Raw genomic sequence first — 13,960 nt, 5'->3', positions numbered from 1 at the left:
ATAAGTCAATACAACTAGAAGGGGGGATGAGTGAATGTGACATTTACTACGCTATTAAGCATCTGCTGATATATAACTCCAAGAAAATAAGAGGAAATCAGGATAAACTAAATGTTAGCCAACCAGGTTGTCCAATTAAAGTAGAACGAAAAAGAAAATAGGAAAAGTAGTAAACTTTTAACCCAAAAGTTGATGTAATAACCCTCTTTAAGTTCATCAAAGCAACCTCTTTGCGCTTAAAGCCTGAATACTAGACAACCAGCAGCAATATTATAACAATCCATTTTCTAAACATAAGGTGGCTAAGCAATCTTAAAGACCAAGCCCAAATTTTTTATCGGGGCATTCGGACGTATCTCTTTAGGATGTCTTCTGAAGACGTTGATTATGCAAAATGACCATTTTGGAAGATGTTAAGTATAACTGCCCTTCGCGTAGTAATTTTTGTTTAGACTATGGTATCTTTAACTAACTAGTAGAGAAAAATAATCAATATCTTTTATTGAAGTGCATTGCGCTACACCCGAGGTCTTTAGCCTCGGACAAGGGCGTAGTCACTGTTACTGTACACCTGTACTGTTTGCATTTAGACATTCTACCTCTATCCCCCTTAAAACCCTGACTGGTCTTTACTAGCTCTTAAATCTTAGACTTCTTGGCCAACAAAGGACAGAAATAAGCTTCGTTCAGCGTACCTTACTTGCACGGAACAAGAGCTTAACTTAGTAACGTAGCACGTTCCACCAAGGATTCCTATGACCTTTCTAGACATATTACAATGAACTGCTTGAAAGGTGATGATTGGCATAACTACCTTTCCACTTTGGTAGGAAGCGCTTACGCTCTAGGTAATCACCCTATTTACCTCCTACTCTGAGGGGCTCCTTTTTTGGTTAATAAACTTTTTGTTCCGTTAAGGCTAGTTTTATAAAAGTTAGTCATTACTAAGTTGAGAAGCTTTTCCTAGAAGAAGAGCAGGCTAGGAAGCCATATCAACCATATTATTTACAATAACCTTCTTGTATTGGTTTAATTTTTTGTTTTTTATAACGCGACAAAAGAGGTGTAAAACAAGTTTATTATAAAAGAGGAATATTTGCTAATGTACTAAAATTCCTTGGACAAAAATGGCAAAGAATTACAGCTAATAATTTATAAGAGTTGTGACTAATGCACTGGCGGGATTATATACTAAAAAAAAAAACTCAATAAAAATGAAATTACCCTCCTACATTGCGCTCCTTCGACTTATAATTGTTTGTTGTTGTCTACAGCGCTTAGAAACACTACTTACTAAAACAGTTAGTAACTCTCCTATATATATACTTATTCCTAATCTTGACCAGCCAATGAGCTTCCTTATATTGTATTTTTTTTTTTCACCTACTACTATTTCAGATCCGAAACGAATAGTTCCTACTGTTAACTATAACACCTTTAAGCTGAACAGAAAATGGAAAAGCAAGATGGTGTTTATTGAATTAGCTTGCCTCAAAATTAAAGGACTGAAACCCGCTAAGAATTCATTCCTATCTTCTTTTTTAATATTCGCAGACCCTTTCCAACAATCTGTTGCCAACCGCATAACCACATAAAGTTCATTTCCTGTATTTCTTCCCAATGGGCTATATATAATAATCTTTGTTATTTTCTCTTTACATTTTTGATTGGTTTTAAAGAATTCTTTCCACAGCTCTAAAAGTTTTTTTTTGGGATAAATAAGATTCACATTTTCGCGACAGTTGATCCTTGCTGCTACTTAGCTAAATTTATCAATTTCTGATTGAGTTTTTGAGTTTAGTTAATTTTTTATTTTTTCATATGCTCTTAAACAAATCTAGTTTCTTTTGTATTCTACTAGAAGCTTCTAACAAGAAACCATAATCTAGTAATAAAAAAAAATTTATTAAAACTAGAATTCTGGAGGCTCTGGTTAAAAAAAACTATCAAATGAGTTTAGAGTCTCCTGATTGAATTTCTATTTCCAACTAATACATCCACAGTCAAATGAATAATACATTAATTAAACACAAACAAAAAACTCATCTACTGGACAACTAAAACCTATTTCTTATCATTTGAAATTCCTTTTTGATCTAGAGTAAAAAGTTATAGAGAAACATAAAAAAGAATATTTAGAAACAAGAGAATACTTTACATAAAAAATTTTATAAAATCGATGAAAACATTATATAAATTTTATTAGTAATGTTATCTGTATTTGAATATTATAAATACGGACCGAACAAAGCAAGAAAGGCGTCTACTTTTTTTTGTGTACCATCAATATTTAATTTTCTTTAACTATAACTTTTATTTAATTTATTTTTTTCTAAAAATGACAAAAAATAGGCCAAGAATCCTGTTTGAAGCACGATTTCTAAATTATTTATCTTTCGATATACTTTACTTTTAATATATTAAAGTTTTTATTATTTCCTTTAAATAACTTTTTAATACTTTAGTATACTAAGGCATCACTGAAATTTTTTATGTGCTTATAACTTCTAGAGGGTGCATTATATTCTTATCCAAATTAATTTTCATCAATTTTTTGTGCGCCGTTGAAGCTTAACGGATACTCGCGAACGTGGCATCCAAGACCTAGAAAAGTCAATGACATAAACTTAATTAACCGCGTACTTATCGAGGGCTTGACTAAAACTTTGGTTCAGGGGGCCCCCCCTGTCTCCCTCCCCCCAATTTTCAGGGTTTTTATCTTAATGATGTGCAAGTCTCCCAAGTGAAGATAGTAGGATGAACTTTTAAAGTCTTGTTTGCTATTTACTTAGATAACGCTTATTTAATTCGGCATTTTATGAGATGGCGAGCTACATAATTAAAAGGACTTAGAAAATCCATCATGTCAGTTTTTAAAAATTGCTTCTATTGCACGTAACTAATCATATTTACAAAGCAGTTATCTAAAGTTAGGCTTTCTTGTTGCCTTTTCTTAACTAAAAGTTTAAATATTATTAAAGGTTTATGGTTATAAATTTAATTTATAAATATTATGCTTATAATTTTTGTGATCACAGTTGTTGGGTGTCCACCTTTAGGTCTTCTGAAGTATTACTTTTTTGGCTAAGTAATTTTAATTAAAAACGAGCTTATTGGTACCCTAAAGGCTTACAAAAAAATTTTAAAGTTAGGGGTGACGCAAACGAGTCTGGTTACTTTAGCAGGAGTTACGGGAGGAGGGTTTTTTGCTTTTCCCAGCATGGGTACCTACCCTCAAAGACTAGAAAAGAGAGTGGCGTCGACTGGACTCGATAATCTACAACTTTTCTCGATCCCAGCATGATGGTTAATTTAACCTGTCATTTTGTGCACCACGACTTCCTGAAATTTGCTATAAATTTTTACCCAATTACATAGTGCTTCATTTAGTATACATATTTATATAATTAGAAACCTAAACTACGTAAATTAATAACTACCGACTATATATAAAGTACTTATATATATACTAACTTTTTCCTTTTACTTTTTTTATATAATTAATTTATCTTTATATTAATTATGAGTACTTTTTTTGAAGGGGAACTGCAAGAACTCATTGTTAACTAGTTAGCTTTAAATTAAGAACTCAGAAAATATATTTTGAATCTACAAAGGCTAAACTTAAGGTAATTAATAAAGCCACTAGGATAAGAAGAAGACAATGGTGATTAATAGTATAACTAACAATAACAATGTATATTCGGTCTTACAAATTCTGTAGCAACCATATTCTTCTGAAGTGATGCTAAAAGACAGTGTGATTATTAAGGTTGCAAAAAAACTAAGCTATTTACGGTAAAATAGATAATATTAATAATTATAGTAGTAATAATCTTGCGGCTAATAGCCCCCTTAAAGCTTCCTTAATTAATACATTACTGATAGCAACAACAGTAATTGTAAATAATATTTTACGTAGTGGTAAGCATAATGTTATTAGTAGTAGTATTTCTAATAGAAATAATAATAGCCCTGTTAAGAACAACGACAACTTTAATTTTTGGTTAGAGACGCAGAGGAGCCCTTGAGGACTTGTCATGACACCGTAGACAAAAAGATGAGATTTGTTTTCGACACTCCCCCTTTTATTAACGCTCGACAATTTACTGCGGCAGTTCTCCTACAAACTCAAAAAGAGAAAATTCCACCCAACACCCTTTGTGAAACCAAAAGTGGCCCTTTCTGTACAACTTTTGCTAACCAGTGGCGTGAAGATTCCAGGTCAAGATATAAGCGTTTTAGAATTAAAATATTTATGAGAATGGCTGAAAAATACCGCGCTACGATCAGCGACCATGCGTAACCAAGAACTGTAAAATTCACCTATTGATTACCTGGAGACAATTCAATTTAGATTGTTATCCTTAAAAATATTTATTGTTAACTCGACATTTCCTCCGTCCAGGCGGGCCTACGCGCACAAGGTATCACACCCCTCCGAGCAGCTCGAATGCACACGAAGACACTGTAATTGGTGAACGAAAGAAGCGTCCGTTAATATTAATGCTTAGGAATTTATTTAGCACTATACTACAAAAGTTGTTGGAACTGAATAATATCTCCCATTTTCAAATTAAGGTAGAATAACTTCGAAAAGTTATCTATTTGACCAATGCCATCGTGGTCAGGGCTTTGACGAGTTTTTATCCTGCAGCTTAACAATGTATTAAAATGCAACGAGGCGCACCTAGTCAGTTTTCACGGCTCCAAGAAATATGAGCTGCAGGGGTTGTTGCTTTGTGGAAGATACCACCAACAAAACTCGCCCCACTAACGTCGCCAAGGCCATATTGATGCACATGGCGGCGTGACTTCTTGGTTAAACGAAGCATTTATGATCAATATTTTTTTACCAGCTCTATAGAGTAATGAGGCAGTGGAAATTTATTTATGCTTAGCTAACTAGGGGACCGTTTCTGTGATCGCTGTCTATAAATCCTTAGAAGCTACTGACGCCCTTCTGTCTGTACGCCATCCTTGTGAAGGTCTCACCCGCTGTTCTGTGCAGAGATCTAAATCTGCAAGCGCCCAGCCGGGTCGATAATTTGAATCGCCAAACAATTGAGCCCACAGCGTCCAACGCACTTGGAGACGAAAGGCTCAATGATCACTGGCTATCGCCATATAAAAAGAATACGCCTCTTGACGGAGAGCGAATCGCTCAATGAACTGTTGTCTGACCACCTTCCAGTTCTTCTTAAACAAGGCAAGGGGGAGGGATACATCGTAGACCCTTTATACTTGATTTAGAGACTGTTACAAATTGGGACCACTCTTGCGCCGTCCACGTCATTGCTGAAAACGCCGACCTGCTCAATGATGTTGTTGACTGCTTTGAAGGAGCACTAGCATGGCTTACGTTGCCTCCACGTGCAAAACGTGAGGGAAAGTACGCCCCTAATTATTAGTTGGACAAAGTGAAGGCACTTATATTAACTTCGAGGTCTTATCCAAGTGGCCATGCTCCGCGTACTGATGACAAACTAGCGCTTAACCACATGCACAAGTTCATCCTTTGTGTACGTCCGTTTTATATAGGAAAAACGTTACTTCCTATAATTGTAGGTAGCTTAGCCTTAAAGTTTTACATTTTATATCCGCTAATACGCAGTAGTTAAGTAGATTTTAAAACAAACTAATAAATTAATGACCAAAATAAGTCCATTAAATATGCCTACTGAATATTGTAAGCTTCTTTCCATGGTATTTGCGACAGCGTCGTGCTAGATTCCTAGTTGCACAGGAAGGTGATATCGAACCAATCATTCCACCATTTTTCATCTGTCCTGGTCTAAGAGGGCATTGAGAGGCCACCTGGAGGCGAGTTGTAGAATTTTCTTTATTTGTTAGGTTAAAGTCTCAAGTTTTTGGTTACAAAGATATTTTTGTTGAATGCACGGTCGTGTTAAAGTTAGAACCTCGGATGAGAAGGCTGAAAGGTTAAGAAAAGAGTTGGAAAGTCGTATGTCATATTTTGACAAAAATAAAAGTTCCATGATGGAATTGGTATCTCTCTCTCAATACTCTGACTTGGGTCAATGCAATAACTTGTTACTTTTTGTTGCTAATAATAAGTAAAGAGACATAAGTTTTACTTTATCTTGTAAATTTTAACTTTACATTTAGTGTTTAAAAATTTTTTACAAATTCGCTTTATAAAATTTATAACTATATTTAACTATTTTTACCGGTAGAGAAACAATAACGATAAATCAATTACTGCTTTGGAGACTACCGAGTGTATATTAAAAATTAATTGTGACTATTATACTGCTTGGAATTACAGAAGAGAAATACTTAAAGCTTTGTTAAGGCAAATATCTTTATCTTTTCATTTTATCTTAAGTTAATAACTTTTTATAGTTAATATTATAGGCTTTAATATATATTTTTTATCAACAGATCTTTGAATTGTAATGAGCAGCATCGGAAAGAATTAGCTTTGACCGAAATTTGTTTACGAGATAACCCGAAGGTGCGTCGTCTATAATTATATTAAATCGTTCCCTAAGTATTCTAATTTTATTCACAAAGTTTAGTCTTATTGGGTATGGAACCATCGCCGCTGGTCCTGCTCGAGTATGCTGCAAACAACTTCAAGCAATAAAAACAGTCCCGCTCCTGAACTCCTTGAGTTTTCAGTTGAAGTAGACTGGAAGCAGGAGCTTTTATTCTGCGAGAAACTTCTCAATATTGACGAGCGAAACTGTATTTTCATAACTGAGACGAAATTATTGTATTTTATATTGTGTGAACTACAGTTCATTGCTGGGATCACCGTCGTTGGGTTATTTCGCAGTTTGGCGCTAGCAAATACCACGAATTTGCGTTAACTACGAAATTGATTACTTTGTAGAAGTCCATTATATTTGTTAATATTGTGAATATGCTTTAAGTCAACTGTTAATAAGGAACTTCAGCAACTACTCTGCTTGGCACTACCGCTCTAATCTATTACAAGGTTACCTTTTTTTCTTGCTCAGTTTTATTCTCTCTTATTTGGACTTAGAGCTGTATATTATTGGTTCCAATAGCTCTGCTCTTTTGAAAACTTTACAGAGTGGTTCTTATTTATATGCTTCTGTTCCTTTCGCCCTTACTAAAACTGTTGGTTTTTCCCTACGAATTACCTGCGTTAGAGCTCGACCTAGTAAACAGCGCCTGCTTCACAGAGCCAACCGATCAAAGTGTGTGGCTCTACCAAAAATGGTTGCTTTCTAAAGGTAATAGCAAAGTACATTATATTTTTAAAAATTTATAAGACTGCCATTTTTTTCCAGTTCCCTTGAAAGTAAGTCCTTGGGTAATTTATTTGTGGAACACGGGCAACAATTTATATATCCTTCTTATTCTATCTGAAGCTTTCACGGTTGGCATGGTTCTCAGAAGTTGTATATTGAGCCCATGTTCATATCTAACGCAGGACTCCATCCCTATTGTGTGCTATATTAACTTCCAGAGGACTGAGCTGAGCTGGGCCCCGTTAGACCGAGAGTTGCAGTCGCACAAGCATTACTTTTCTTCCTGTCGACTTTTTATTATCTTTTGCTATTGATTTTAACGTTCTTATATATTATAAGACGAGCTTTTGCCGTCTCAGCTTGAGACCCCCTATGAGGTGGCGTTGTTCTTGGAGGGTCATTTCTCAAACGAGCAGTTTCCCTTACGCGTATCGTTGTTCCGCGGTACTGTGGTGACTTTCTCCCCCTCTTTGACCCCTCTCTATCCCCTGACTTGCGCAAGGATCCTTCTGGGTCAAATTTTTTGGGGGTTCTCTACTTGCGGAGCTCTCGAGGGGCATTCTCGAGGCTCAGCTGGAAAAGTGCCATCAGTTATTTCAAATGGAGCCCACTTGCAAATGTAGATGTATTGCTGTTGTCTGCGTACTTTCCTTGCTCAACTGAACTTGAGGGGCCCTTTTGACTGTCACACTCTTAAGACAACAGCTGTTTGGAGACTCGGACGTGTAATAAACATTGCTATGCCTCTATCATTTCCCACTTGATACTTTTGCACTGCCTTTTACAATTTTGTATAGAAACTGTTTAGTGACATCCCTGAAGAAGTTACGAGAGATCGACCCGTATAGAGCAAATTTTTACGTTGACTTTTGTGCGTTACTATTAAGTAATTGTAATTCATTCACTGCTGAAACAAATTTAAAATAGCTTCGGAAGTTTCTCTGTGGAAAATGGTAAAGGATGCATTGGAAAGTGGAACTCAAGGTCTCTGCTTGCTTTTCTGTATATATATTTATCCAGGTTTTGCTAACACTTTTTTTTACGGGTGCACTTATCCATCAAAAGCTATTTGTGAGTAGTAGTCGAAAAATTTTAGCTGTTTTGTCTATGTAAGGCTCAAACCATATATTAACTTGATTAAATATTCGCTTCTTAGGAGAGATAAGCTTGGAAAGGCTGGGAATATCTGACTTATCAAAAAAACTGTGCCTGTTACTTTCAGGTAGCGGTTTTCTTTTTTTCACTGCTTGATATAAACAAGGGTACACTCTTGAAGGCATTCAAGTTTTGTGTTTGAAAAGTAATAGCATTAGAAATATGCACAACATGCGATATCTCTACATGCTCAGGAAACTTATAGTTGATGACAATAAGATCGAAGCCGTTACTGTTGAACTCCGGAGTCTGCCTTTTCTCGTGTTTTTCTCAGCCCAAAACAACCGTATTGACCTTGTTCATTAGCTGCTTATTTTCAGCTAACAAGCAATAGTTGTTACTCGTCTTAAGGGCTTGGAAGGCTTTAGAGATTCCGGTCTGCGTGAAATCAATTTAAAGGGCAATCCGGTCACTGCAAGCCCCTACTACCGCGCGTTGTTGTTGAGTTATTGTTACAAGCTGGAGTTGCTGGATAATTCGTCTGTCGTCTAATACCGTATTTCTTTCCTGTCGCACAGACTGTATTCATTCACTTTTTGGCCTTCATAAATCTGTTGTGAAATTTAGGAAGAGATTATATAATAAAATAGTCATTTTTGTATATCACGCGAGTGTTATGTTTTAATTATTAATGACAAGGGAACTCTATAGTTATTCTAGTGCCGAAAGGACGTGCCTTAAACCTTTTTTTGAAAGCCCGTTTGTTTATATAATATTTCGAGCGACTCTATATAGTACGGCCTTTTTTAAACACGTATGAGAACTCTTTCCATCTTTTGCAAAGTTACATTTTTTTATTGGTTATTATTACTCGACAGTTGATACATTATGTATGTCCAAATCGAAAATATTAGAATATTTGTGAATAGAAAACCTTATCAGCATTAGAAGCAAACCTCTTTGGATGCCTGTTATAGGGCCAGATAGATTTCTGCTTCCTTCAATAATGTTAGCAAAAAGTGGGCATGATACTCATTTACTTTTTTCCACACTTTTTGAAGGAACTATCGGCGAAAGCGGGGCTAATATAGACTAGAAACCAACATGGTTATGTCCTTAAGCAGTGTATATTACTCTTGCGAACAGCCTTAAAGAATCCTGTTATTCTTAATTCAGCGTGTGGGAAGGACCTTCTCTTGTCCTTAACGCCTATTCTTCAGTAGGCTGGTAGCTATGATACACTTACCAATAAATTTTATTAAATCTTTCAAGTAATTTAAAATATACTCATAGTGATCACTATAGTAGTCGGTACCTGGAGGAGCGGTGTAGCATTGTTACCACTTAGGCAGCCGAGAGTAATATTTTACTTATGATAATACTGCCACCCATCTTATTTTTTAGTATTTCATTTAAAAGAAAGGAAAATAATGTTACTATTGAAGCTTGGAATAGTATCTATAAATTTCTAAAAAGCATCAATCAAGGAACTATTATTGTTGAAAAAGAAAGGGTAGTAGTAGACAAAAGTCTTTTTATAAAGTAATATTTTTGAATAGCTGTCGGTGAAGCAATTTTTAAGGAGGTAAAGCTAATCATTTCTTTTTATTAAATTTGGGAAGCGAATTTCTGTAAGGATATTAAAAATTTACTTTACTCATTAATTATACTCAATAAAAGTTTAAGAAAGAAGAACTAAGCTGACTAAAATCCATTAATGAATACCGTACTGCTCCGCTGATTTTCACTTTCTGTTTACGGGTTGAGCGTCTACTTCTCAGAAAGGATTAGTAAAGACACGCTACTATTCTTTCGCACAATGGGAGGTTGAATCCCTGTCAGCTGCTTATAGCCTATCTGACCCTTCAATAGCGTTAGATTCTCTAAGTTGGCACCAATATTTATAAACCTATAAAAGCCCGTCTGATAGGCCCTAAGATCCACCCCAGATAGGTATCTATACAGCGAAGCCTTCGCCCTAGTAGGAGTGCTGGGATCACACCAGCTAAGGGACCCCCGTACTTCGGTTCTGCAAAAAGCGTGTAAAAACTGTCTATTTCTCACAATTCTTCTTATTGACGATGCCGTCTCACTTTCGCCCAAATATACTCCCCTCCAAGGAGCTCCCCATTCACAATCTGAAAATTGGTAGGAGCTGTTCACTACCCCTTCGTTGCCTCAAAATAACTAATGCTCTAGAGTTGAGGGCGGTGATGGGGATCATCTAGAGTGTTTGGGTTTCAGAATTAACTAAGAGAAAGGAGATGTAGTATAAACCCTCCTTATATTTAACTGCTACTTCCAAATTCTCCCGGTTCCCCTTTTACTCCACCACGTGATGGAAATACGGAACTTTCGCCACCATAGGATGGGTATAAAAGGTTGAACCGGTATCTAACAGAGACTCAGTTTAGCTCCGTGGTCCGAGGGCCCAGAATTACCATCAGGCACCACGGAAAAGGTAAGCTTAACTCGTTCTCTGTGCTTGATACAATAAGCTCTAAAGTATGCGTCCAAGAACTCGCGCTTATATTTAGAAAGTTTTGAAGGTTATTGAAGCAACTTATTTGATAGAATTTATAACTTTTTAAGGGTGGGTCCAACTGTAGTTAATATGAACAATGTATATATACAAACATTACTATGATAAAAGAAAAGTAAAAAAAAAAAGGTTATGTTTTAATATATTTACTGCCCTATTCTCAAAATATTAAATAGTAGAATATTTTTTTAAAAAGCAGTTGCCTCGCTGAAAGATAATTATATTTTTAATTAACATTTATAGCAACAAAAATACACAAAAAGATTGAAAAAAAGGTTTAAAATTTTAACTCGCAGTAAAAAAATAAATTTATATCTTTTTGCTTTAAAACTCCCAAGTCCTAACATCAAAGGCAACTACTGGGCATCAAAACTGCACCTGCTTACTATAGACAGATACACTAATACACCAAGTCGTACAAAAAAAAAATTGAACTGTAAACTAGCCCCACATCTATCTAGTTTATTTAAATAAGAATCTTAAGCAGCAAATTGGGTAAACAAATTACAGGAAATTTAAATAAGAAAGCCTAGTACCATGAGAGCTCAGCTGTAGTTCTATGCATTTGGAAGTTATAATATGAGACAAAAAGTTTAACAACGTGAACGCAAGAGGAAAATTGTTAGTACGAATGTTTTTCTGACAATATTAATCGTGATTTTACTAGATAAGAATGTGGTATAGTAAAGATTTAAAATGACGTATAACGGATGTTTTACATGCAGTGTAAGACGCCCCATTTTACATCGGACCCTAGTAAGTATCACCCGACCCGTTATCCCTCTAAGGTGTAAGCATGCTGAAATTCCAGTTTGGTATAGTATCGAACTATTAGTCAGTCGAGATTATTACCTTAACCTAGTGCAGCTAGACCTGAAAAGTCAAATATGCTTGCGGCTTTGATAACTTCTTAGTAACAAAAAATTTTGTGACAGCATTACTAGCGGCCATCTATGAACTTACCACAAAATCTATGATATACAGTTAAAAGGGGAATCCGATATATGTAGTTAAAAGTTGATCGGCTGAGGGCGTGCACGTCGCGCTCTTTTTTTTTATACGTATTGTTTGTTTGGTGGGGGTATTAGCGATTCATATGGATCAAGAGCTTTCAAAGAAAATATTACATTGCTTTTAAACGTTAACTTTAAACTATAATTATTTGTAGTTTATTTTTTCTACACTATACTACTTATTTTCATTGTTTATAATATTTGTGTTCTTAAAGATTCAAGCCTGTAAGGTCGACATATATATATATATAACTTATAAAAATTACGATGCATGTGAACTAAATATAATCCCTAATCTGCTTATGTAGTCTGCGCTCGGTATATATAGAGCTTCTTCGAAAGTCAATAATAATATAGAAATATAGAAATTATAGACAGAGCATATAGTAGTTTATCCAGAAATGCAGAATGCTTTAGAGTAATGTAATAATTTAGTATTTTAAAATCCCTGGGCATCCACAACAAATAACTGTACAACTAATGAAAAAAGGTTAAACAAAATTGATGCTGAGATATTATTTATTATCATATAAAATATTTCGAATTTTACCCCATACTAGACACACAGTTACGGGAAAACAGATATGAATTAAGAAAGATTACCCTCCGGAGCTACATACACTATTTCACACTATTTCTAATCACACAACGACGTAATTAAACTGGAAATTCGGTATGTGGTACTGAAATACAGGCATCCTCGGCCTTATAAATATTTCGTAGGCTGTCTGTAATAACCTGACCTAAGATTATGCCCTAAGTGTTCCATAATTGAATGGAGCAGATTTTTGAAGTTGCTGTTAGTCTCATTTGTTTTAGGGTTATTATAATAATTAATACAAAAATAGAAAATTAAAAGTAATGTTATAAAATTCTTAAAATATACTTTCTAAAATATTATGAAGTTGATAGATGCTAATATTGGGACGCCTTACACACAAACTAAGAAAACAGTGTTCTTCAAATACTAAGGTAAGTCTCTCTCTACCCGTCCGTTATAATTATTTAGTCACTAGCCCTTTCACTTAACGTTTGTAATTACAAGGGATTGCTTAAAATAAACTTGTAAACTTATTTATACTGTTAAAATCCTATGGTGAGTGAAAAAAGATATTTATTAAATTTTTAAAATACTAGTTCCTAATTATCTTTAGCCTCCTTGGCAAATTTCATGAATATCTGCAGTTAATTAATTGTTAATTATAAGCTAAGAAGTCATTATCGTGAATAAATTACTAAATAAATAATAATTAATTGGTGCTTAACTTTTTCAAGAGATGTTTGCCCGAGCTGATAACTTTCAACGGCGCTGTCCTTAGCGATACTTTCTGCAATCAACAAAAAGTCTTTCAGTTGAATAAGATGTTTAGAGACACTGCAGATAATTAGTCCCTAGAACCTCATCGTTAGAATATATTTACTTTAAAAAATAAAAAAAACTTAGAACCTGAAGGTTTTCAATATTTGAAAAAGGAAGGTTATCTTTTAAATAAGCACAAACTCTTAAAATAGAGCTTTCATCACCTTTTACAAAAGGTATGTAAATTATCAGTATAAATAACAAATAAACTATAATCTCTTACTGGTGTCTTTGACTTTTATAAATATGCATATTTCGTTGCCAAATCGAGATTTTAGATGTTGCACGGACCCGATACACTTTGCTACACCACGAGATATAATTATTAGTCTATGGCAAAGTGCTTCACATTCCTCCATCCTTAAATTTTTTAAGTGAGGGGGGGGGGGGGGAGGGGAAATTTTTTATGCTCCAATAACTTACGAGTGAGACGTTAAAAGAATCACATTTCCCATGTCAACGTAATTAAGCAAGAGGTCCCAAAGAACTCTTCTAGCTGCGGGGTCTATTCCTGCCGTCGGCTCGTCCAAGTAAACCACCTTTGGGCAGCCTACCTACACATAATAGTTAATTTACGCGATCATTGGCTATTATGTTGTTTATAATGGCGCGTACTAGCGATATTGCAACACATAGTTTTCTTTTATTACCACCGCTGTACGTCCCACACTTCTTCTGAGCATATTTGCTTATGCCAACTCTAAAG

At 35.0% G+C, this 13,960-nt stretch overlaps 1 protein-coding gene across 1 annotated transcript; it reads left to right on the top strand.

The window, feature by feature from the left end:
* Positions 1-6,432: 6,432 nt before the first annotated feature.
* Positions 6,433-8,934, top strand: LOC135121765 (geranylgeranyl transferase type-2 subunit alpha-like). Its single transcript, XM_064046042.1, has 16 exons — positions 6,433-6,478; positions 6,543-6,711; positions 6,765-6,855; positions 6,915-6,964; positions 7,013-7,066; positions 7,143-7,226; positions 7,284-7,372; positions 7,427-7,529; positions 7,584-7,688; positions 7,747-7,863; positions 7,915-7,969; positions 8,042-8,115; positions 8,172-8,228; positions 8,401-8,466; positions 8,521-8,685; positions 8,734-8,934. The coding sequence occupies exons 2-16, from the start codon at positions 6,585-6,587 to the stop codon at positions 8,889-8,891; spliced, it is 1,395 nt and encodes a 464-aa protein (XP_063902112.1). The 5' UTR covers positions 6,433-6,478; positions 6,543-6,584; the 3' UTR covers positions 8,892-8,934.
* Positions 8,935-13,960: the final 5,026 nt, after the last annotated feature.

The sequence above is a fragment of the Zophobas morio genome, unplaced genomic scaffold, assembly GCF_036711695.1.
Source record: "Zophobas morio isolate AGI-343-1 ecotype UQ-CSIRO unplaced genomic scaffold, CSIRO_AGI_Zmor_V1 ptg000695l, whole genome shotgun sequence".
NCBI classification, from domain to species: domain Eukaryota; kingdom Metazoa; phylum Arthropoda; class Insecta; order Coleoptera; family Tenebrionidae; genus Zophobas; species Zophobas morio.
Note: the sequence above shows the minus strand (reverse complement) of the source record. Positions and strands in the feature narration are given on the sequence as shown.

Excerpts from the sequence above, each read along its gene's own strand:
- LOC135121765 (XM_064046042.1), top strand. The coding sequence starts at position 6,585 with ATGCTGCAAACAACTTCAAGCAATAAAAACAGTCCCGCTCCTGAACTC. Across the intron at positions 7,373-7,426 it reads TTCTATCTGAAGCTTTCACG|GACTCCATCCCTATTGTGTG; the intron begins GTTGGCATGGTT and ends TATCTAACGCAG. Across the intron at positions 7,689-7,746 it reads ACGCGTATCGTTGTTCCGCG|GATCCTTCTGGGTCAAATTT; the intron begins GTACTGTGGTGA and ends GACTTGCGCAAG.